Consider the following 24,837-nt stretch of genomic DNA (forward strand, 5'->3'; position numbering starts at 1 on the left):
GGGGAGGGGGTGCTGTGAGACCCTGAGGGAAGTGTTCTCTTTTAATGTGGACACTTCTGGCGTTCTGTGGTTTACTTTAAAAGAATTTTCGTTTCCTGCAGCCAGGTTTACAGCCAATAAACACCTGATCCTCTTTTATTGGCCTGTGCCTTAAACTTTGGAATCTTATGGCGGGGTAGTTCACGTATACAGACAAAATATCGAGTACAAGATATCGAATTACACAAATATCGACTTCAAAATATAGAATGGACAAAATATCGAATGGACAGAATATAGTCATCAAAAATATCGTTTTTAAGGTAAGTAATGTAATATCGATTTTAAAAATATAGAAAGTCAAAATATCAAATTATATAATATAGGTTATTAAAATTATCGCATTTTTGATAATATCGATTTTTTTAAAGTGTTTTTTATGTTAGTATATGTGTGAAAAGTGTACTTTTTTTGTAATTTATTTTAAGCAATTAATTTTATGTTAATTAATTTTTGCGGAATTTAATTCTGTAATGGGTTGTGGGTTTATAGGGGAATAGGGTGGGAAGTAATTTAATTATAATTAATTAAATACGTTAATTTATTTATTAGTATTTATTTTAAATAAATTGTTAATTAGGTTTTAATTTGTAATTAATTAATTCCTAATTGGTAATTAATTTTTATTAAATGATTAATTGATGAATATGTGAATTATATTAATGTATTTTCTGTAGCGGGTTGTGGGTTTATAGGGGAATAGAGTGGGAAGTAATTTTATTATAATTAATTAAATATGTTAATTTATTTATTGGTATTTATTTTGAATAAATTGTTAATTTTTAATTGGTAATTCATTTGTATTAATAGGTAATGCATTTTAATAATTAATATTTCTTTTAAATTGATTAATTATTATTTTGTATTAAATTGGTATTTATTTTAATTAATTTGTTATTGGTATTGATATTTAATTTATATTTATTAATATATTAAATATTTACTTTCTCTACTGTTAAGCTCACTAGAGTGGGAATAGTCATTTTTACCCCTACACTATCCAACACTTTCCCTACTGTTGCACTCCCTGGAGTGAGAATAGTAAATTTTACCCCTTCGCTATCCAACGATTTCCCTACTGTTGCACTCACTGGAGTGGGAATAGTAATTTTTACCCCTACACTATCCGACACTTTCCCTACTGTTGCAATCTCTGGAGTGGGAATAGTAAATTTTACCCCTACACTATCCAACGCTTTCTCTACTGTTGCACTAACTGGAGTGGGAAGAGTAATTTTTACCCCTACGCTATCCAACACTTTCCCTACTGTTGCACTCTCTGGAGTGGGAATAGTACATTTTACCCCTAGGCTATCCAACGCTTTCCCTACTGTTGCACTCACTGGAGTGGGAATAGTAATTTTTACCCCTACGCTATCCAACACTTTCCCTACTGTTGCACTCTCTGGAGTGGGAATAGTAAATTTTACCCCTAGGCTATCCAACGCTTTCCCTACTGTTGCAGTCACTGGAGTGGGAATAGTCATTTTTACCCCTACGGTATCCAACGCTTTCCCTACTGTTGCACTCTCTGGAGTGGGAATAGTAATTTTTACCCCTACGCTATCCAACGCTTTCCCTACTGTTGCACTCTCTGGAGTGGGAATAGTAATTTTTACCCCTACGCTATCCAACGCTTTCCCTACTGTTGCACCCTTTGGAGTGGGAATAGTAATTTTTACCCCTACACTATCCAACGCTTTCCCTACTGTTGCACCCTCTGAAGTGGGAATAGTAATTTTTACCCCTACGCTATCCAACGCTTTCCCTACTGTTGCACTGTCTGGAGTGGGAATAGTAATTTTTACCCCTACGCTATCCAACGCTTTCCCTACTGTTGCACCCTCTGGAGTGGGAATAGTAATTTTTACCCCTACTCTATCCAACGCTTTCCCTACTGTTGCACTCTCTGGAGCGGGAATAGTAATTTTTACCCCTACGCTATCCAACGTTTCCCTACTGTTGCACTCTCTGGAGTGGGAATAGTAATTTTTACCACTACGCTATCCAACGTTTACCCTACTGTTGCAGTTGCTGGAGTGGTAATAGTAAATGTCAACCTCTTGCTATCTACAGTAAAAATATTGTATATTTTTTATTAATTTTAAGTTACTATATATATATATATATATATATGTGTGTGTTAAAAAATCAAGTTGTATTTTTTTTTCTTAAATTAATTATTTAACAATGGTAAAGTTATTTATGTATTTTTAAGTATGTTTAAATTAATTGTTGTTATTATTTCATTAATTTTAAATCATTTTTAAGTTATTTTATTAAATTCGATATATTTTTTTAGGTATATATATTTATTCGATATTTTTGATTCGATATTTTTGTACTTACCTGTTTGTAGATAGTATTCCGATATTTTGTCTTTCGATATTTTTACTTCGATATTTTTTTCGTCTATATTTTTGTAATCGATATTTTTTCAGTGATCCAGTTTGCACCTTAGGCTATCAAAGTGTAGGTAGGATTTTGTTTATATCAGTATTTAAATAGAAACATGGACATTCTTCACATGGTGGAAACCTAAGCTTAGTCCAACCTCTCGGATTTCCAGTGCGACCTGCATTTACCCATGGGAGACTTGAGTAAGCGAATACATTTTTAACATTTACATTATGTAATCATTTTCAGTTGAAAAAAAACTGACTGTAACACTATAGTCTCAAAAAGTGGTGCAATAATTACAAAAAGTGTAAATAGTTATTATGATTAACTGATGTACTGATGTTAGTGCGCATTTTTCTTATGACCAACATTGCTTGTCTACTTGCAGTACAATTATGTTATTAGAGGGCATACCTTATTTCCTAGCATTATGCTACAAAATGTAATACACTAAGATAGAATGTATAGTTAATGTGAATTGGGGCATTTTACTGTGATGAATTTGCAAAGGCCATAAATGCCTCTATACAGTCCTAACTGAGCTTCCGTACTTCCTACTTGTGAAGTATTCTTTCCAGTGTTAAAGGAAAGGCAATGAACTTTGACTTTGTCTACAGTGGATGTTGGTATTTGCTTAGCCGCCATTTTGTGAAAATTGCAGTGAGAGCAAACCAGTTCATACAACATAGGATGAACTGTTTAGAATTAGGAAGGGAGGGATTTGGCTGCAGAAATCATTTGCACTAACCGTGATATTGTGCATAATACCTTCGTAATACAGAGCAAATCTCATCGGCATAGAGTGACATTCTGTCCCTATACCTGTCTCCCATTTGAATCCCCATAACTGCGCATGCCACCTACTCTAATCTGTGAGAGGTTCTACAACTAAGGTGAATAGCAGGGGTACAGCGGGCATCTCTGGCGACTGCCCCATTATTTTGGGAAGGTGGCAGAGAGTACACCATTGGCACAAACTTGGACCCAAAATGCTGTGCACAGAATTGTGACATATTTGATGGGTATGTCCAATTTTTGTTTTAGGACTTAAAGTAGAAAAGGTCAGTGTACTAATTCAAAGGCCCTTTTACAAGTCCAACTAGACCAATACATAGATCCTTGAAGTTTGTTTCCCCTGGTTAGCTTTACACAGAGGCACAAGGGGCAGCCAGGCATGGCAAAGCTTTTGTCCTGGTATGTAAATGAAGGTATTATTCTAACTATTCTCTTTTTTAGAAGTTTGGCCAGAGTTTTAGCCTCTTCTTTTATGACCAAAATGTTTTTAAACTGCCCTCAACCCCCCCTCTGCCCCATGCTACAATGAGAAACTTTGCACTGTTAAATATCAATGCAAAACGCTAGAATGAAAGGGAAGAAACTTCCATTCTCATAACAGCAAATCCATTTACAAAGCCACAACAAGGAAGTATTATCACTGCATTTGACTCGACTGGCTTATCTTGGGAATAAATAATTAATAATGCTGGCAATTCAGTCAGGGATATCTTTCATATTGTCATTGTGTGTTTTGTGACTGACAATCCTAAAATTCATATGAATTTTGTAATAAAACAGCCATCGAAGTCCTAAAGTCCTAAAGTTTCATTGATAATACCTTAATAGCTACCAAAGCACCTCTTTAGAAGCTTTCAAGATATTATCCAAGGATGATACATTTCAGGTTAAAGGTGGATCTCTGCTGGATCCTTTGCCCTTCCTGCTTGTTTTTACGAGCCTTACAGATTTTAACACCTATTCTGACTTCATTAAATTACTCCTCATTGCTCCAGGCATCACTATCAAACATCTGTCAACCTACAGAGCCCCCCCATTCTTTAAAATCCTTCAGCAACCCTGCTGATTCCACCAACTACCCTCCTATTTCCCTTCTGCCCTACCAGCTACACTCATAGAGAAACAAGATACAAACATATCTTTGACTATTTGAAAGTTAATGTCCTCTTGGCTGCTTCAGAGTCTGGCTGTTAACATGACACAATACCAAATCTGCCTTACTTGCTGCCTCTGACAATCTTGGATGAACTTCTACCGTAGTGTTTCTACTTCTTTGGTTCTGCTTGATCATTCGGCTGCAATCAATACTTTATCATGTGCCACTTTTCTCTTGTGTCTTTTCAATCGGGGCACCTTAAATTGCCTCGCCTCTGTCTGACTACTAGATTTAAACCAGTCTGTCTTCCTCCTTATCGCTCACTTCATCAGCTTGTTAACCGTGGAGTGTCTCAAGGATCTTCTCTGAGTCCCACCCTCTTCAACGTTTACAGTGCTCCTCTTGCTGAACTAGCCTGCTCTTTTAGCTTTGAGATCGCCTCTTATGCTCAAATTCTTATAATCATCTGGGTGCTTAAACACAATTTTGCTCCTGTATGTCATCTGAATTCAGAAACAACTGAAATTCTCATGTTTGTCAAACTCGCTTTCTTAATCCCCTTCTATGTGGAGTTCTAACTTAGATCCTACTCTTTCCCTTTGTTCCCTCTGTTAGAAATATTGGGTTTCTGATGACAAAGATCTTTCAATGGCCCAGCAATTCACTCAAGTTGTCGTGACTTTTTTTGAACCTCTTAAGACATTAAGTAAAATATGAAAAATTCCTTCCTCTTTCTTGTCAAAAGGCAGTCACATCACATCTTGACTATAGAAAGTAATTGTATTTTGGTATTTCCACATCTCTTCTGCATGGGGTGAAAATTAGACAGTTATATTTAGTCCTCCAATTCTGAACCTTCCAAGGAAGGCATGTCTCCTCACATCTCCTCGGCCTTCATTGGCTTCACATAACATAATGTGTCATGACATTACACATCTCAGCTCATATTGCAAGAGGAGAAATTGGTACAGGGCTTTTCTGGCCTAAGTATCATTGAGATGGTAACTCCTCCCAAGTCATGTAACAGTCAACATCTTCACAGGGCTTCCTTATAGACTGCCAGAAGGTGGGAGATCAGAAAGTAGGCATTATTCTTAAAGGATTCTTAAAGAATTCCAAAGGATGCTAGGTGTTTTACTTATCAGCATCACACAGATTGTTCCTTGAACTTCTTCGGGTGATCAAAATGTAAAATGAAACACAATACTTTGGGTAGCCTTAAAGTCTAACCTGTTTAATGAAAAAATAGTATGTGTGCAAGCAAACTAGTGCATGACAGATATCAGTTAAAGGACCACAGCTTCTTTCCAATACAGTTTGAGAACATTATACAAAAATCCATACAGAAGTATATCCCCAGATGTACTTCTATTGCAGAAGACACCTTTACGAAGCACAAAATGTGAATTCTTTGGTAGGCAGAGGCAGCCTGTGCGCTTTCCAAAGGTGATTGTTATGGCCACCAAGTTAGTTTGCAATCGTTTATGTTAACAGAATGAGAGAATGTGAGGGGGCCCATAAAGTCCTTCCAGGGAGTTTCACAGGTGATCTTTCATAGCAGTATCCTAACGTCGTGTTTCAGGCGCACGGTAGCTGGGGAAGGTCAGAATCCTAGGCAGATACATTCAGGGGCCGATTCCAAAGGCGGGCGGACATGAGTCCGTCCGACATCGGTCAGGAGCCGTAACCGACCGACCTGCTGTCGTCGGTTACGGCCCTGGTAGTACGATGCTACCTAACAGGGTTCGGTCGCACTCGTATTCCTCACAATGCACGCATGCATGCCGAGCAGCATGCATGCCTGCATTGTGTAGAGCAGATGTACAATTCATCCCTGCACCCTGTGGCCAGCACCACAAGTTGCCTGCCATCGGGTGCAGGGATCAATAGAGGGGCACCATTTGGCGGCCTCGCACTCATGGGGGCCCTGCTGGGGCCCCCAGAGACAGTTTCCGACTGCCTTTTCGTGCCGGACACACCGACGCGAAAAGGCAGTGAAGAACTGCCATCGTACTCCCTCTGTCGTAAAGAGGCGACCGGGGGAGTACTGAAGGATTTACGGACGGAAAACAGGCTCTCCAAGCCCGTTGTAGGCCATCAGGAAATCCGAGTCGGATTCCATTCTGACCCAGCCCATCGGAATGGCTAGCTCGGAAAGTAATCCGGCCGGCACTAACCGATGCGGTCAGAAACATGGTTCGGAGCCCTTCCGACCGGAATCGGAATCGGCCCCTCAGTGTCTGAATTATAAGAAGGGGCTTAACTCTGATGGTGGCTTCCACCCATGACCTGAGTGGCATATTCAGGCATGGTTCTTCAGGGGACATGCCCCCCTGAGGCTGGGCCCTCATCTTTGCTAATTTGGTCTCCCCCTTGTCTTGGGCCGACGGTCAGTCTCTGTCTTTGAGAAGCGGGAGGTCCTCCTCCCTGCCTCTCCGAGTCCAAGTGCAAGCGGCCATGGAGTCCTCATAGGTCACCAATGCCATCCTCCACATATTCACCCGCACATCTACAGATAGAGATCCAACCAGGCTCTTCCGCTTTCCTAGGGTAATGGCTAGGGTCCTTCCCTTTTACTTATGTGTGCCAGGGCCATGGTCCACTCATGTCCAGCATGGCAGCAGCTCAGCCGCCGCCTCAAGCTCCAGGGACTGCGCCATGCTACTCCTGCCCCACTGTCAGTACGCCTCAGGTTATGCCACTCTCCACAGAACGTGCATTTCTTAGCTACTCAGGCTGCAGCTCAGAGAAGGGAACAAACCACCATTCAGGGCCACTGGTGTCACCCCTCTTGTGTCTGCTGGTTGTCGGGTGGCAGGACCATGCATATTAGGCCACAGGAGCCTCGTGCTTCCAAGGGAGGTGTAGGATATTTGTGGGCTGTGTTGGAGGCTCATCAGGCTCCCGTCGCCATCTTAGGTGGTCAAATCATGTTAACATTTTTAATGAAGCATTGAGTAATTTGAGAAGAAAGTAGTAGGTTTCAAGTGATAAACCAGTAAACGGTTGCCGATGTATAACTGTAATACTGAATGCGCTGGACATGTATACTGTTGGGAGCAAGATGGTGCTCCGTCTATATTTTATTATTCACGAGACCTTTATTTAAATAAAAAATTAGCTTTATTTTTTCGCTGAATTAATACTGAATATTACAAAATGTGTAGTCCAAGGAGAGCAATGAAGGATTATGTCGCTTGCGTTGTAATTGTGTGTTGCTTTTAATACGTTCAAACCTAAATGCACCTCGTATATGACTGAAACAGTATTCTGTTTATCATTATCAGTCCCTCGCTTTATTCTGCGAAACGAATCCTTAACTTTGGCAGAGGGAAAGCGCTAGAATTATTGATGAGCGCTGTCATAAAGAAACTGCAGAAAGCTTATCTGGCAGCTGACTCTACATCTGCAAGTTTAATTGTCTTTAATTCGACCTAAAAGTACGGAAGACTCCAGTTATTTGATTTCTCGTTTGGATTGCTAGGCTGCCTTTTTATTGGGAGCAAACCATATGACTATACAGCCAGCCACATATAATTTTTCGATTGCATATAACTATACAGCGACAGACACTGTCTACCTATTGTAATACACAACTACATTGACCGCGCACATCCTCGTATGGTAAGTATACATAAATACTGAAATTAGCTCTACATAGAGTTACAACAGAGATGCGTTTAAGTGGCTTTAAGAATAGTAATTATATACCGACCTTGCAGTGTAGAGATAGATTTATGTAGTGAAGACAGTCTAATTGCCATGCGATATATTGCATGCGATATAATAATCCCACACTCTTAAAATACACTTGTGCACTTCATGGAAAGTAGTCAGTTTTTACTCAAGGTCGACAATCACATCCGGTATATGGTTATGCTTGTTCCTGATTGTCTATGTTTGGGAGTAGGGGGGGAGGGGAGGGGGGAGTGGACAGGTCACATATTGTGGAGAGAGCACAGGATCAGGAAGGGAACACAAGCCTTACATTAATTAAAGGTTAACGACAGGTAGAACCTTGATAGTTTGTGAGGCTGGTCCCATATCTGGCTCACAGCATCTCAAGGTACAAAGCATTAGTTGAAGACCTGTTTGCACAGCTTGGTTAGCAACATTCATCAGAGGTAGTTAGTTAGAAGTGTACACAAGGACGGACTGGCAGTATTCAATATTTTTGGCTGTTCTACCTCCTTTCTGTTTCTCTTGTTTGATCTTCTGTTGCTTGTTTGAGTCTTGCCCAAGCAAAAGATTATTGAGAGATGCATAGTGTGGCTTTGAGAGGACAACATCTGCAGGTGCTTTGGACACTTTTTTTCAGATGGCCATGTGCAGTGTCCGAAGGATTTTAAATTGAACTCTGAAGCCCATTGGAGAAGATTGATCTGGTGCTTTGCTAGATGAAGAGTAGTGACAAGTGGGCATGGTATAGGCCCCACAGGCCATCACTGTGTGTCATATGTGAACAGGGTGCCTGCTGTTGGTGTGGTTGTCTGCCACACTAAAAGTCTGGGGATGAGCAGTGTTACCTCCTTCAGTGTGTCCAAACTCTGAATGCTATACTGGGCTAGAATGTACTTCTGCAGGCTACTTTCTGGGTTCTTGCGAGTTCCGGCTAGCTCCTGAACTACTCATTCGAGACCCCCATTTGCACTAGGGTTCAATGAAACTGAATTAATTGCAGCATACATTGTAAAGCTCTAAAAGGGAGGAGAATTTGCAAGAGATCATATGGACTATCAAACATAAATTTGTACAAGATCGAATTACGGGTTGTGTGATTATTATCACACCCTTACTCTTTTCCCTGATAAATTCCAAACTCTCAAACCTGCCGAAAATAATTGTAGTGGAAAAAGCCTTGAAACAATGCAAAGCATGCAGAATTCGTTGTGTTTAATACCGATTCCGAATGTCATGCCCATTTTCCCCTTAACACTCGGAGTAGGAGGTATATACCACAAGTAATGCACATGTGGTAAATACCACAGCCTATGTCGACAAACTGTTAATCAGGGCCGTTTTTATGGGAACAAATGACAGATTAGGGCTGGAAATATTCAGTTTGTTATACATCATATTCAGATTTACATACCATGAAACCTTTAAAAAACCTGTCCTGCCGAAGAAGTGCCTATCCTATCATGAGAGGCCCGAGGGGGGCTCATTGCTTTCTGTGCATCCAAGGAAGCTTACAGGCAGGCTATAAAACAGGCACTGGAATGGGAACAACAAAAAAGTTCCAGCACGGCATGGACGTGGCTTTATGCCCATTGCTGGGGGTATGGGCGCCCAGTAGGGTCCTCTTTGTTCCTCCATCCCCAGCCTTTTCATGGCAGGGCTCCTGCTATGAAAGGCTGATGGTGGACAAGCTCATAATATGCAGCATATTGCACTGTGGTACAGCTGCGCCAGGATATGACTGTTCGTAATCGGCAAAAAAATGCACCATCACCATTAGGCCCATTGCGTTAAGGCGCAGCTGCGCCACCACCGGGAAATTACTGTTCCCTGGCGCAGCCCACAGTGCACTGCCGATACGACTTTTAAGATCGTAATCGGCAAAATGGTGGACCGTCACTCCTGCACCACAGTGAGTCCGGCGGTCGCGAGACTGCCAGACGCCTAATCAGGCCCTAAATCATTACAAATTAATATGTTGCTTAGCGAAATAATACATTTATTAAAATGAAAGTCTGTGAGCTAAAGAATTTAATGCTTGATAATTTGATGTGCTCTTTTGAGATGTAAAACAGTCTCTCATGGATTGTAATGGAGGTAGGCCACAGGAGATGGTATGATAAAGCAAATAGAGATAGCATGAGGTGAGTGGGTACTACTACTGTAAGGTGAACTAAAGCCAACTGTGTGCATACATTGGTAGCAATGGGTCATGATAATAGCTGTACTGTGAATCCAGACGTAAAAATTCAATAAGTAACTTTACCCATCTTGGGAACTGTACTATCATTATAAGTGGACTCTCTTGCTTTGAAATATAAACCGTAAAGAATTACAACTATATTGGTACTGTTTTTTCCTAGTTATGGCAGGTGTAAAGATCATCTTGTCCTTAAGATCGAAGGGGCTCATTAGGATGGCGGAAGGACCGCCGTCCTCCGACCACGATTTTCCACCGCCAAAATAGGATGGCATGGAAAATCTAACTGCGAATGTGGTGGTCACAAAGACTGTCCGCCACGGAAACCTCCACAGGTAATCATTATGATTGCCTGGCGGAGCGGTCTTCATCAGTAAAATCGCGGTGGTGCCTAGCAGGCAACGTCCGGCAAATTACGATTTTGGCTGTAGCCAGCTTTTCCATTGTGGTAGAACCACCATGGAAAGGCTGGCAGGAACCCTTTGCGGCACCCCTTTGTCTTGGGAGGGGTGAGCCTGCACTTGGGGGGGTACCCATGGTACCCCCGTACATTTCACAGCACTACGTGGCAGGCACCGTGTGGTGCCTGCCATGTAGTGCTGTGAAATGCGCAACGTGGCATATTGACATCGCAGCAGGTGCTGCTCTATGTGCCGCAGTGTTAATGATCAAGATCTGACCGCAATGTTGGTGGTGGCATCGTGATCCGGTGGACGGGACCGCCGCATGCATGGCGGGTTCTCCCGGTTTACACCAGGATGGCTAACTGACTTGAGTCCGTCCGCCATCCTAATGAGCCCCCAAGGGAGTAATATCGGGAGATTTAAATATTACTGGTATATCCACTGGAACTTTGTCCTCTGGTTTTGTGTCCAATGGGAGGAACTAAAACTTTGTCCAAAATTCAGTTTTTTTCGTTTTTGATCTAAATTTCCTAATGTTTCGAGACAAATATTAAGACCTGTCTGTTGCTTCAAGAGTGGGAACCGGTGAACAAGCAGTGGGATAATTTAGAGGTGGTTGTGGCCTATGTCAGAGCACCACGAAAAGATTAATGAGGTGACTGTTTAAACAATACATATACATTTAAGAATTGAATTGCAGTAAAACCAATGTAATGTACGGGAATGGGTTTTACATTCCAATTTAAAGAAAAGTCAGTTATATTTGAGGTGAAAATGAAGCAATTAAATGAATTGTGTGTTTGAAACTTGGTACAAGTGAAAGATTCTGAATCGAGAATTCTAAAAACGATCGATTTATAAAGTCTTCCAATACACCTCACCGCATGTAGCAACTGTGCAGCACATGATCAATATCTGCCTGTAAATATTTTCAGCACATTTAGCTGCAGCGTTTTTCATTTCAGAAATACACAGCTAACACTTCAACATCCCCACATTCCATAGAATTCCATTGAAAATGTTTGCAAAGAACGCCATCGGGCAGCCCTTTGTTTTTATAATAAAGGCTGAGGGTCAGATTTATCAACTCCTTGTACTTGTGCAGTGTCTCAAAAGTGTTGCAAACAAGTGCAAAGTCTTGAAATGGGATTTACTTTCCCGAACAAATCTTGATTTACACTGGAAAGTAGTCCTAAAGTGATGCAAAGCAGCACTTTGCACTGCATTGCTCCCGGGAGGCCTCCACTGGGTGGTGCTTGGGTGCTGTCTCTTCACCACCTATGGATTAAAATACAGGGCCATAGCTACTAACTAGCAGAGCTATTCAGACAAAATATCGAAGCAAAAATATTGCAATACCAAAATATTGTGCCAAAATATCTTCATATGGAAAAATCGTCAGCAAGACTATCCATTTTAAGGTAAGTATTATTGATTTTAAAAATATTGAAGTCATTAATATAGTTTGCTAAAATAAAGTTGTTTATTATACAGTTAATTATTGTTATGTATTGTAATATATATTTTAAATGTATATGATGTACATTTTTGGCACAATTATTGTTTATGTTTTTTTAATATATTTGTTACATTGTTAGTAGTTATTAAATTAAATGTAATTATTGTTTGTGTTTTATAGTGCTGTAGGGGGTTGTGGGTTTATAGGGGTATAGGGTGGGAAGTAATTTATTTATAATACATTATTGATTATTTGTTATTTAATAACATTTATTACATTGATATTTAATTATGTTAATTGTGCTTTTCATTTTTTTGATGTAATTTTTTGTGCGGGTTGTGGCGTTTATAGGGGTAAAGAGAAGCAATTTGTTTTCAATTAATTAGTTGAATAATATAAATTGCTAATTATGTTAATTGTTTAATTTTTGTTTTTTAGATGTGGGTTGTTATAGGGCTGAAGGATGGTATGAATTTCTTTTTAAATTAATTAATAATTAGGTGTTAATAATTAATTGATAGTTTTGGTAATTGTGTAATTTGTTAATTTCTGGTGCAGGTTGAGGTGTTTATAGGCGTAAATATTGGGAAGTAATTTATTTTTAATTGGTCAATAATTAGTTGTTAATTGATAATTAATTATGTTAGTTTTTTTTAGGTGAGGCTTGTGGGGTTTATAGGGGTAAAGGGTGGGGTGAAAATTAATTCAAATTAATTAATAATTAGTTGTTAAATACTATGAATTATTTATTTGCCAATTATTTTAATTGTGTAATAATTTTAAAAAATTTCCATTTTAGGTGCAGGTTGTGGCTTTATAGGGGTAAAATTTGGTAAGTTATTTAATTTTAGTAAATTAATATACAGGGGTTATTCTGATGGCAGTCGGACCGCATCTGACGGCTAGTCGGATGCGGTCCAATCGCCATCTGTTGCTGCCATCCAACGGACACATCACAATGCGTGCTGTGGGAGGCAGCAGGCGGAGGGACACTCCGATGCTTTTCGACGAATTCAAGGAGCCCGACAGACCATCGGAGGGTCATTAATCCGTACAACAAGAGCTGTGCCTGCGCAGGCACCACCTTAGGGATTACAACGTCCCATTCTGCCTGCTCTTTTATGGTGGTTCGCCCTCCATGAAAAGGTAGGTGGAAAGTAATTTTACGGGCCCCTAGCAGGGCCCCCTTCTCCACTGGCCCTCCGCTATGGGGCCTGGGGGGGATCTTTGGTGCCCTCCTAAACATCCCTGCACCATGTGCAGGGATGTTTTTAAAGTGTACATTTCCTATTGCGGTGTGTGCTGCATCCCGCAGCACAAGCCGCAACGGAAAATATATACTTTGCGAGTGCCGTGAAGGTGGACCGATTGTAATAAGAGCGGCAGGGCTGGTGACTCCATGTCAGGTGGTCCTGCTTCCGCTACAGTGCCAAGACAAGAGTCTGACCGGCATTGTAATGATTCCCATTAGTTTGTTATTAATAATATTTATTTAATTGATAATTATGTTAATTGTGCAATATTTGTCTATTAGTAATGATATTAGATGTGGGTTGATTGTTTTTTTAACCCCTTAGCTGCGGCGGCTATTCCGCCGCAGTGCTAAAGGGTAGGAGGGGGGCGCGCGGCGCTCCCGTGCTCATGACAGAAGCGCTCCGTCACGAGCCTCGGGTGGGCTTTGCTTGTGATGGAACGGTTCCGTCACGGCCCGCCCGCCTAATAGAACCTTCAGCGCAGGCATGGAATTCGCGCCGCGCAGGCGCGGCGAGCGGACCGTGACGGAACCGTTCCGTCAGCAGCGCAGCCCACCCGAGGCTCATGACGGAACCGTTCTGTCACGAGCATGCAAGGGGTTAAGGGTATTGAGTGGGAAGTAAATGAATTTAAAATATTGAAACATTTATTTTTAATTAATAATAATTATCAAATTGTAATTCATTATGTTAAATGTGTAAATAATGTTCTGCTAAATCTTATGAGTGCATTGTGGCTCTTGTGGGGGTATATTGTGGGAAGTGAATTAATTATAATTAATATTTAATTACTGATACTTTATTTGTTGATAAATAGTTATAGTAATTGTGTAAATATTTAGCTTTTTAAATTTAAGTTTAAGATGCATGTTATGACCTTTGTGGGGTTATATCAAGAGAAGTAACAAAATTAAATTGACGTATTATATATTTTTTGTTACTTTCTAAATAAAAAAAAATATTTGTATAAAAATTATTTTTATATTTTATTTATTATAAACTTTTTAGTTATTTGTGATATGTATTTAACATTGCAGTATGTTTGAATTTTTGGTATTTTTAACATTAAACATTTGTAGTTTTGTTTGTACATATTTATATTTTTCTTTACTTTGTTTTTGAAATAATATTATTTTATTCAAGCTGTGTTGGTTGTTTTTAATGTTGCACTGTCTGGAGTGGGAATATTACATTTTAACCCTCCACAATCCAACACTTTTGCCTACTCTTGTACTGATTGGAGTGGCAATAGTACATTTTGCCCCTACGCAATCCAACACTTTCCCTACTGTTGTAATGACTGGAGTAGGAATAGTTAATTTGACCCCATCTCTACCCAACGCTTTCCATGCTGTTGTACTGACTGGAGTGGGAATAGTCAATTTTACAACTCCACTATCCAACACTTTCCCTACTGTTGTATTGACGAGTGGGAATAGTACATTGTACCCCCTGCAATCCCACACTTTCCCTACTTGTGTACTAACTTTAGTGGGAATAGTAAATGTTACCTATGCGCAATCCAACACTTTCCCTACTGTTGCATTTACTGGAGGGAGATTTGTAAATTTTGTGTTGCGTGAAGTGGGAGTAGTACATTGTTTATACATTTAACATAATAGTTTGACTAGTCTTGTATAAATTGTAGTGGGAATAGTGTATGTATTACTTTTCATATTTTATTTGCTATTGGTACAATTTATATTATTCTGTTTTTGTTTATTTAAAATTATAATATTTGTGATTATCAATGTTTATTTAAAATTATAATATGCTTGTTTCCAGTCCAGTGTGGACCTTACCTGGCAGTTCTGGCTGGACTGTTCCCATTGGGCACATGGTCAAGACTGATTTGCATATGGGTGGGTCCAAACTGGAATGGCGAGCAAAGAAAATTTTGGATTTAGGCCCAGATCTCTGTACTGGGGTGAATGTATGACATTGTTCTGCATTCTGTCCATCAATTGTTCTTTTTGCATTTGTCACCCAGAGTAGGACAGGTATTCCCAGGCGTGGGTCCCGTGCTCTCCATGCCATTGGAGTCAAGCTGTTCTGGCTGATGAGGGGTGAAACCCTGAAACTGGTCCTAGGATGCTTGTTTCCAGTTCAGGGAGGACCTGACCTGGCAGTTTGGGCTGGATTGTTCCCATTAGGCACAGGGTCAACACTGATTTGCATATGGCTGGGTCCAAACTGGAATGGCATGGTGAACAAAAACAATTATGGATTTAGGTCCAGATCGGTGTACTGGGGTGAATGTATGACATTGTTCTGCATTCTGCCATCAATTATTCTTTTTGCATTTGTCACCCACATAAGCAGCCTCTTAAAAAATGTTTCAAGTCTGCCATCGTAACCTGAATTCAGTTTTAAATAACCAATTCGACTTTGCAAAATAACCCCTTTGCCAAGCCTTTTCTTCTCCTTCTGTTATATATGTCACCACTAAGCTAGGCCCTAGGTAGCCCACAGGACAGGGTGCATTGCACTTAAAAGGTTGAACATGTACTTTTAAGTTTTACATGCCCTGGTAATGAAAAACTCCTACATTCGTTTTCAATATTTTGAGGCCAACATTTCCAATAGGGGAGCATTGGGTTGCCTTATTACATTTAATAAGTGCACATTTTTTATTCGGAGCAGGTGTGAAATTCATGTTTGGTGTCTATGGAATTGTAATTTAAAATCCTCTTTAATTATAAAGTTCGATTTTAAGTTACAAATAATTCCTTATTTTGTGTCTACCGCCTGTTTCTGGATCAAATGACTGGATGTATTTGGCAATTCGACTTTGTTTATTCCTCGCAGACAGCCACACAATACAGGGATTAGATGTGGCAGGATGGAGGCGGCAGAGATAAGCACAGCCCCACCTACAAGTTAATAGGATGTGCCCTGCCTTCATACAAAGGACTTCACACTACCTCATTGGTCATGCAGTCAGACTGGAGCCGGGGCAGGGAAGACAGGAAACTCCTAGCACTTCAAAAGGGGTGTATGCCGTTACAACGCATACTTTTACAACGCATACCTTTACAACGCACTTTTTACACCGCAACATCCATTACAACGCATTCCACTACAATGCATACTACATTTACAACGCATACCATTACAACGCATACCATTATATTGCATATATGGTAAGTATTGGATAGTGTAGGGGTAAAAATTACTATTCTAACTCCAGGGGGTGCAACAGTAGGGTAAGTGTTGGATAGTGTAGGGGTTAAAATTACTATTCTAAGTCCAGGGGGTGCAACAGTACGGTAAGTATTGGATACTGTAGGGGTACAAATTACTATTCTAACTCCAGGGGGTGAAACAGTAGGGTAAGTGTTGGATAGTGTAGGTATGCGTTGTAATGGTATGCGTTGTAATGACTGCGTTGTAAGGGTATGCGTTGTAGTGGTATGCGTTGTAGTGTCATGCGTTGTAATGGTTGCATTGTAATGGCATGCGTTGTAATGGATGTTGCGGTGTAAAAGTTTCGTTGTAAAGGTAGTGCGTTGTAAAAGTTGCGTTGTAAGTGTTGTTTCCCCTTCAAACGTAATTCTCTAGAAACGTCCCCTACTTCAAACACGGTCCAAGTATAAAAATAGGACCCTCAGACCCACTCTTCAGTTCATTTTCTGGACCTTAGGTAGACCTCTGAGGACTGCCTACTGCTGATGCCTGCTGTGTACATCAGCAGACTGCTTTGCTGCTCCTGAAATAACTGCTCAGCTACATGAAGCCTACCCTGAAACCTCTGAGTCCTGCACTGCTGCTTGAACTCTGTTCCACCTCTGAGCCCAGAACTACCAGAGTGACTACTAGGGCTAGTTGGCGGGCCTCCTGATAGAGCCCCAGGGACCAAAAAAGACTCCAACTATCTTAAAGCCACACCTGGACCCAGCCTGAGTTAGTCCCGATCCTCCAAGTGGTGCTTCTCCAGTCCTGGACCCTTGGACATGGTGCTGAACATGCCTAGATAGCCAAAATTCAAAATTTGGAACTTATAAACCTTTTGACTAAAATAGTGCTCTGAGAACCGAGACGAGGCCAGGACTTACTTGCTCGTAGAACTGCCCAAGGTGCATTGCCTTTCAGCCTGAGTTCGCAGCAGCTCCAGCTGCGTTCCTCCCAGCATCACCAAATCCAGTTCAGCAGTTCTGAGCATAAGGGGTATCTGGCCTTGTGAAGCCCTGGTCAGCTACAGCTTGCAGCTTGGCCCGCTGGAGGTTTGCGACTTCAAAAAAAAAAACTTAGGGCATCATTACGATGGCGGGCAGGCAAAATCCGCCCGCCACCGTAACGGAGCACGGGACTAACCCTCGATGCTGAGGCGGTCCCGCCATGCAAATCAGGATGCGCCCGCCAGTGTTGCGGGCGCATCCTGATTTCTGGGCCTTTGACATTGCGGGTGGATCTGCTGGCTGCAGACCTGCTTGCAATGTCAAAGGACTGCGCACAGCATTGCAATGCACAACATGGCAGGCACCACGTGGTGCCTGCCACGTAGTGCATTGCTGTACACCCAACACCCTGGGGGCCCACAACGGGCCCTCAACAGCAAGAACCGTATGCTTTTCCATGGCGGCATCGCCGCCATTGAAATGTGATGTTATGCCTACATCATAATAGCCATGGAAATGTGATGTTCTACCTACATCATAATATGGAGGCCGGTGTCTTGCAGACACCGCTACCATATTGTGTCCCTTTTCCGCCCGGTTGAGAATACGACCGGTGGAAAAGCGGCAGCCGGTCTTTCTGTCTGCTGCGGTGCCCCCGCCATACTAATATGGCGGGGTAGAACCAGGGACATGTGGGGAGCGGAACGCCACGGCCGGGCCGGAGGTGAGCACCGCCGGCCCGGCGGTGGCGATTCGCCCGCCATCATAATGGGGCATTAGGTCTAAATGTAGAAATCTTCACCATGACTTTGTCCAGCGGCTTTCCGACAACAATGCCTCCACCTTGGACACCACTTGAATGCTTGCCCCGCTGAACTTTACCTTCTCTGAAAAAGTTGCTGAAATTTCTTCTTTGTCGGAAGGTAAGCGCGGCCTGGACCAATCCACTGCCTGTATCCAACCTGCTCTCCATCTTTTTTTTACCCTTGACCCAGTCTCATGTAACTAGATTGGCGCACTGATCTTTTAGGTGCTAGTTTTTAACATTAAAATTTCAAAAAATTTACACCAGTTCTACTGATTGGAGTTTTGTCATTTTAGTATCAAATAATGTATTAACATTTACTCTATTGTAAATTTGGGTGGGATTTTTCTTGTGTTGTGTTTTCACTTTAATACTTTATGTGCTGCATAAATACTTTATACTTTGCCTCTAAGTTAAACCTGTCTGCTTGTGTGCCAGGCTACCAGATGGTTAAGCACAAGATAATTTAGTGACTTTTGTCATTCACCCTGACAGGGCATGGGGCTGTTGCTTGAGCAGAGTTAACACTCCACTCAACCAACAACCCAATTTTTCACAATATGGCACTGCCCTGCCCTCCCCCTTTTATGCAACTCAGCTAAACAAATTGTGTTGCAATTCAAGAGTAAGCCAGGAGTGCTACAAGAGTAATTTATAATTACTCATAGCATAATCTTTGTGAATCGTATCCCATGTGTTATAAATCTTAGATTACCAGTGTTACATAACATTGTGAACTAAGGGTCCGATTCACAGGGATTGGCGTCTGAATAGCTGTGAATTACTCTTGTAGTGCTCCTCGTTTACTCATGATTGACTTACTCCTTGCTTACCTGTGCATTTCAGCAGTGAACCAGGAGTGAGTCACATCAAATTATTTTTTGATTTGGGCCACATTCTGTGAAAAGATGCTATGTCAGTTCATCAGAAAATGGTAAGATTAATAAGGAAAAGGTGTCATATGTAAAACAAAACATTATAAAAGCACAAACTATTCTTTAACTAGAAACCAAAGTCCATCATTTATATAATTCGATTTTCTTTAGATCTAGATTTTGACACAGCTTTAGCTGTTTTGCCAGACTATTGTTTTTTTCCCCAAAAATCATGGATAATATACATAGGTAGAGGGTTCTCTCTCTTCATTTAAGAACCTGGTTGGCGGCCTTTGACACAGCTTTAGCTGTTTCTCCAGACTATTGTTTTTTCTCCAACATCGTTGATAATATATATACATAGACAGTCTTTCTCTTCAGTTATAAACCTGGTTCCAATTGTGTTTTTGTTTTTTAAAATGTCCAGTTAGAGAATGTGTTCTCTATCTCCTTTTTAAAGGAGTAAAGGGGCATATTTATGAGATTTGTCACGCAGGGCAGCACAGCAAGTCACCGGGAAAGTAGCAGGAATGCGCCGTATTTTAAAGAATGCAAGCAATTCCTACCATTTCCCCTGTGCTTGCGCTGTTTTGGCTGCCTAACGCCAGAGCCAACGCCATGGTGCAAGGGTTCCTGTGTTGCATGCAGGATTGATTTTGTGCAGGATGGGGCACCTTCCTGCACAAAAATAGTCCTTATTCAATCAATCAATCAGGTTTCTTATAAAGTATGACTACTCACCCGTAAGGTTCTCAAGGCACGGGGGTGTATCTGCAGTTCAGTCGAAGAGAGCCAGGTCTTGAGGTCCATCCTGAATTGTGGCAGCGATGGTGATTGACTGAGGTACTTAGGCAAGGAGTTCCAGGTCATCACAGCGAGGTAGGAGAAGGATCTTCCTTCAGCCAGTGTCTTGCAGATCCATGGGATGGAGTCTTAAGCCAGTTGGGCAGAGCAGAGATGTCTATTGGCAGTGTATAAGGAGAGGCGATGGCTGAGGTATGCAGGTCCGCCATTGTGGAGGGCTTTCTAGGTGTGCGCGAGGAGCTTGAAGGCAATTCTTTTGTTGATAGGTAGTCAGTGAATGTCTATCAGGTGGCCGGTGATGTGGCTGCGGTGTGGGATGTTCAGAATTAGTTTGGCAGAGGTATTTTGGGTATTATGCTGATTTTTTAGGAGTTTCTGGGTGTTGCGAGCGTAGAGTGCATTTCTGTAGTCAAGCCTGCTGATTATGAGCACATGGTGTGACCATTTTCCTGGACTTGGTGGGCATCCACGTGAAGATCTTACGAAGCAGAAGGAGTATGTGGAAGCAGGAGGAGGAAATGGCGTTGATGTGGAGGCATATCTCTCTATGTGTGTTGCTGAGTGCAGCAGACATAGAAAGAGAAAATGACAAGGAGAAATAAAGATATTTCTCCTCATTAATCCTCTCCTGGGGCGGCTTATCTTTTTGGCATATTCCCTGGGAATGTGTCAAAAAACATGGGAGTTGCATGGGAACACCCATGCAATGCACAGAGAACGCCTCGTTAGTGCAGAGTAAGGCAACGCTCCCTTGCTTTTCTTGAGATTTATGAAACCTCTGTGCGACACAAGGTGGCCCTGCGTGGCTTCATAAATCTAATTTTTGAGTTGCGTAGCTTTTGTGTGGTGTAAGAGCGACATAACGGGGATCATAAATGTGCCCCAAATTGATTAGGTGACATTGTAATATTTTAGCTGCCTGCAATTTGAATGCTTGGTTAGATAGCGATTTTTTCTGGTCTCCTTCAAAAATAATTATTATAAAACAAAAACCTTTCATATAAGAAACATCACAGTAAAAAGGCCACATGAGTGAGTTTTTTTATTTGAGCATTTTAAGGCAAGCATTTGATGGCTACCTTTAGTGGGTCACGTGAGTTTTTTTTTTGTCTTTCTGTGGCACATTCCTGCAATAAATACAAAGCAAACAAAGTTAACAATCAAAGTAGCTTGCCTAGGCCAGACCAATTTGTGTTGCTAGCTCGTATTTAAACTTAGCACATCCTTTTTCATTCAGAGTAACATTCAGTGACTCATTTCCAGTAAAGGTATACATATTAATGTTACATCAACTCTTAGCAATTAGCAGAAAGAATATACTGAAAAATATTGAAGTTTCTTAAGTTTGAATGTATGGAAGATCAAATGTAAGATCATAACAATGTATTTTATCATTTGCAGGGTGTTTCTGTGAGCAGTGCAGGAATGGGGTGACCTATTCAGGTGCAGCCATATCACCTAATTTAGAAACCACGCAGATCTTCAGAGTGCCTCAAGCAGTAACAATGTCCGACTGTGCTGCAGCCTGTTGCAACCTATCTGAGTGTGACTTGGCCTGGCTGCTTGAAAGGCATTGTTACATCGTGAACTGCCAGCACAAAGAGAATTGTGAACCCAATAAAATGGAAACTATGAATTCCCAGCTTACCTTTGTACTTAGACCGCCAGATAGACTTGTTCCGTTACCCATATATGGACCGATAAGGCTCAACAGGGGACACACGGCTGGATTGTTGCCTGATTCTGGAGAAGATGTGAGCAATCTGAAAGGGCTTTCCCTCCTAACCAAATACCACAACCTTGAGGAATTAAATGACTATCCGGATGACTACATGGACCATGAACAAGATCCCATCCATCCAAGCACCAAGCAAGACTGGAAGGGGCGATTTGACTACGCAGATTGGTTTCCGACAAGCAGTGAAAGAAGCTTCAACTCTTCAGAGGCTGAGCCTAGAGATCGCCATGGACATTTAGAGGAGGCCCAGAAGGAAGATACCAAATGGGAGCAAGTCATGATCAAAAACGTATCTGAACTTGAAACTGTTACACTTCCTTTAGAGGGGAAGCAGCCATTGAAAACTGAGGTTAAGCTACCCACAGCAACAGTGCCTCAAACTGATTTGAGTATGCAGCAGCAGCCCGTGAAAACCAGCAGCAGCTCATTGGGGGAGGTAGGTTCAGGACTATTTGATATTGTGAATATGTGCAGTCACACAACCATTTAGTATGACATTATGGTTTGGCTTTCTCTTCAGAAGAATCCAATATTAGCTGTTTTCACTGTTTTGCTGTAATCATTCTGGGCAGTGATAGAATGCCGGTGACCTAAGACTGTTTAATGATTCTTGATTTTGCCTGTATACATTTCTTGGTGTGTTTGGGGTTGTGTTGTGGTGAGGTGTTATGAATCATGGACTGAGAACGGCAACAATAGAAAGAAGTTCTCAGAGAGATTACTATATTGTGTCATTAAGGAAAGAAAATAGAGGAGAATATTTGGAAATTGATTTGCTTAGATAACGGCAAGAGCAGTGGTAGACCAACAGTAACTAACACTTAGCCAGTAAATGACAAAAGGTTTTGTGAGCGGAGGTGCTTTTTTATCAGTTCAAGTTCTTTCACCAAGACCGATAAGACTGTTCATCTTTATGTCATTCTTGGTTTTCTATGGAACCCATTTGAGTAAACTGTATTTTTGACCTTTGCAATCAGCTTTAGAGTCTTGCATGAAGTTAGAACAGGAATGCACTAATTTAGCTGCCACTGAACTCTAAGGTGCTAGAAAGCACTCTTTTCGCTTGAGTAAAGCCTTCTTTAATTTTGTATTACTTGACACACTCAGTTTGATATGCCACAGCATTGTCAACACTGAGAGTCAAAGATCTCAGTTCTTTGTAGCCTGACCACTTTTATAGGAAAGCTAAGAGAAGATGGAAGAGGAGGATCACTTAATCCGTTCTCCCTGACTCGCTGATTAGTTGCTGACTTAGTTTACAAATGTTATACTTTCACACTCTCATTTTCAATTTTATTTAATGTTTCAGTTATTTATTTACATGAGACTTTATTTCCACTGAAGAGGATTCTAGGGTGCAGACCATAGAATATATAAAGCAACATGTGAGACAAAGGAAGCATGAATGTGACAGAAAAGACCCATCTGTGAATGAGAACCCGTTTTTATAGGATGCACTGCAAAGCCTACCCTTTTTTCTGGACTGTAGACTAGAATATCGGAAAAAGATACAAAAAGTTTATTAGCTGCTTTCCTCTTTTCTTTATTTAGGCTTTCCCTCCTTTTTGGTTTGTGCTCCAGTTGGTCCTATACCTAGGTGAATTTGAAATTTTGCTATTCCTTTCTTTAGTGTGTTTGGCAACACTTTATTTGTTGTTTCTTGAATGTTTCTTTCTTTATTGAAGAAAGATACACTTTACAGTATAAGTTAACTTTGCATTTTATCCCCACATCATTTAAACAATAGGAAATAGCAACAACCTTCTCTCCAAAGCAGCTGCAAAGCAGCTTATTCCATACATTCGCTGGCCATTGACATGGAGAGATCATAGAGGGGCAAGAAGGAAATGCGTGAGGAGTGAGGCCTACTGCTTCCCAACATATATTTAAAAAATCCCTATTATCAAGATCCCCAGTTACTCACCACCAATAATCAAATTATGGACATCTTTGGGCAGTGGCAGATAGAAATCTTTCACTTAAAGTATTAAACTGTCCAGATTGATGGATCTTCAACTACCATTTTCAAGGCCATCCTCGTCCAAGAACATGTAAGCACACCTTTCCTCAGTGAACACATATATTTTGTCTTCTGAAATATCCCTGAACTTAGCTAGATGTTGAAGGTAGCATTGAACCCTAGCACATTACGCTGCATTTCCAAAGACCAATAACAGTTGCTATGTTGGCTTTTATTGCACATCAGGGAAGAGTAACAATCTGCTCACTCTAGCAAACAAATCCCCTTTTTTTCTGGCACTTCTCCTCTGAGTATTTTCTTTGCTTCAAAGGCCTTAGTGTCCCTTAAGTCCATAAAGAAGGCTCTATATATTTCACCTGAAGGTGATGTCTCATCAGTCAGTGACACAGTTCCGTCATTCTTCTCAGTACATTATCTCCATCTCCCACAGATAAGCAAGCCCTCTGATTGATATTGACAATCTTGATTCTCTTCTCATTGTTTTCCACCACTAACATTAGTAAAAAAAGGACACAAAACACTTTTTGTAGAGCCTAGACCCAACCTGCTCTCTGTTACCCCATATCCTCTTTGTTGAGCCATCTACCTTAAGTTATTTTGTTTCCTCAATTTAAGTTAGTCTTGTGACCAGTCCCTTCCCCTATATTCTCAATGTAGTCAGCTGGCTCATGATGGCCTTCACATTTCTATGTGACAACATGTAAATACCTTATGGCCTCTGAACCTCGATTTGTCCCTTTCACTAAATCTCCTTCCTTGCAAGTTTGAACTGAGTTCGAAAAAATTCTAAACATTTATATATATTCACGGAAAAAACCATAGGTTTCAGCCACGTTTTAGTTAGGAATTAGCATTTAAAAAACCTTATAAATTCAGTGAAAAAACCATAGGTTTCATCCATGTTATAGTTAGCTGGACATTTCTCTCATACAAAACCATTGAAATTCCTCTGTTATAGTTAGTTCAGCTAACTATAACTCGCGCCCACAATGCACTGTTGATGACGTCACATATTCCATCACCCATGACATGGTCAGTGACATCCCTGATGACATCATCCAGTGAATATGTGTCTTTCTGAAAAATAAATATTTTTTATATATGTATACCTAAAGGTCGATGGAAGAATAAATGGGTAAATTAGTGTCTAAATGGATGTTTTTTTGTAAAATTGATTGTATAACTGACTAAG

At 40.9% G+C, this 24,837-nt stretch overlaps 1 protein-coding gene across 1 annotated transcript in view; it reads left to right on the forward strand.

Moving 5' to 3' along the window:
* KIAA0319 (KIAA0319 ortholog) overlaps positions 1-24,837 on the forward strand; it is a 993,525-nt gene that overhangs the window by 440,740 nt on the left and 527,948 nt on the right. The window contains exon 3 of the mRNA XM_086965138.1: positions 21,328-22,100. Within this exon, the coding sequence (XP_086821264.1) occupies positions 21,328-22,100 (773 nt within the window). The remainder of the gene's footprint in view (positions 1-21,327; positions 22,101-24,837) is intronic.

The sequence above is a fragment of the Lissotriton vulgaris genome, chromosome 4_1 (genome assembly GCF_964263255.1).
Source record: "Lissotriton vulgaris chromosome 4_1, aLisVul1.2, whole genome shotgun sequence".
Taxonomy (NCBI): Eukaryota; Metazoa; Chordata; class Amphibia; order Caudata; family Salamandridae; genus Lissotriton; species Lissotriton vulgaris.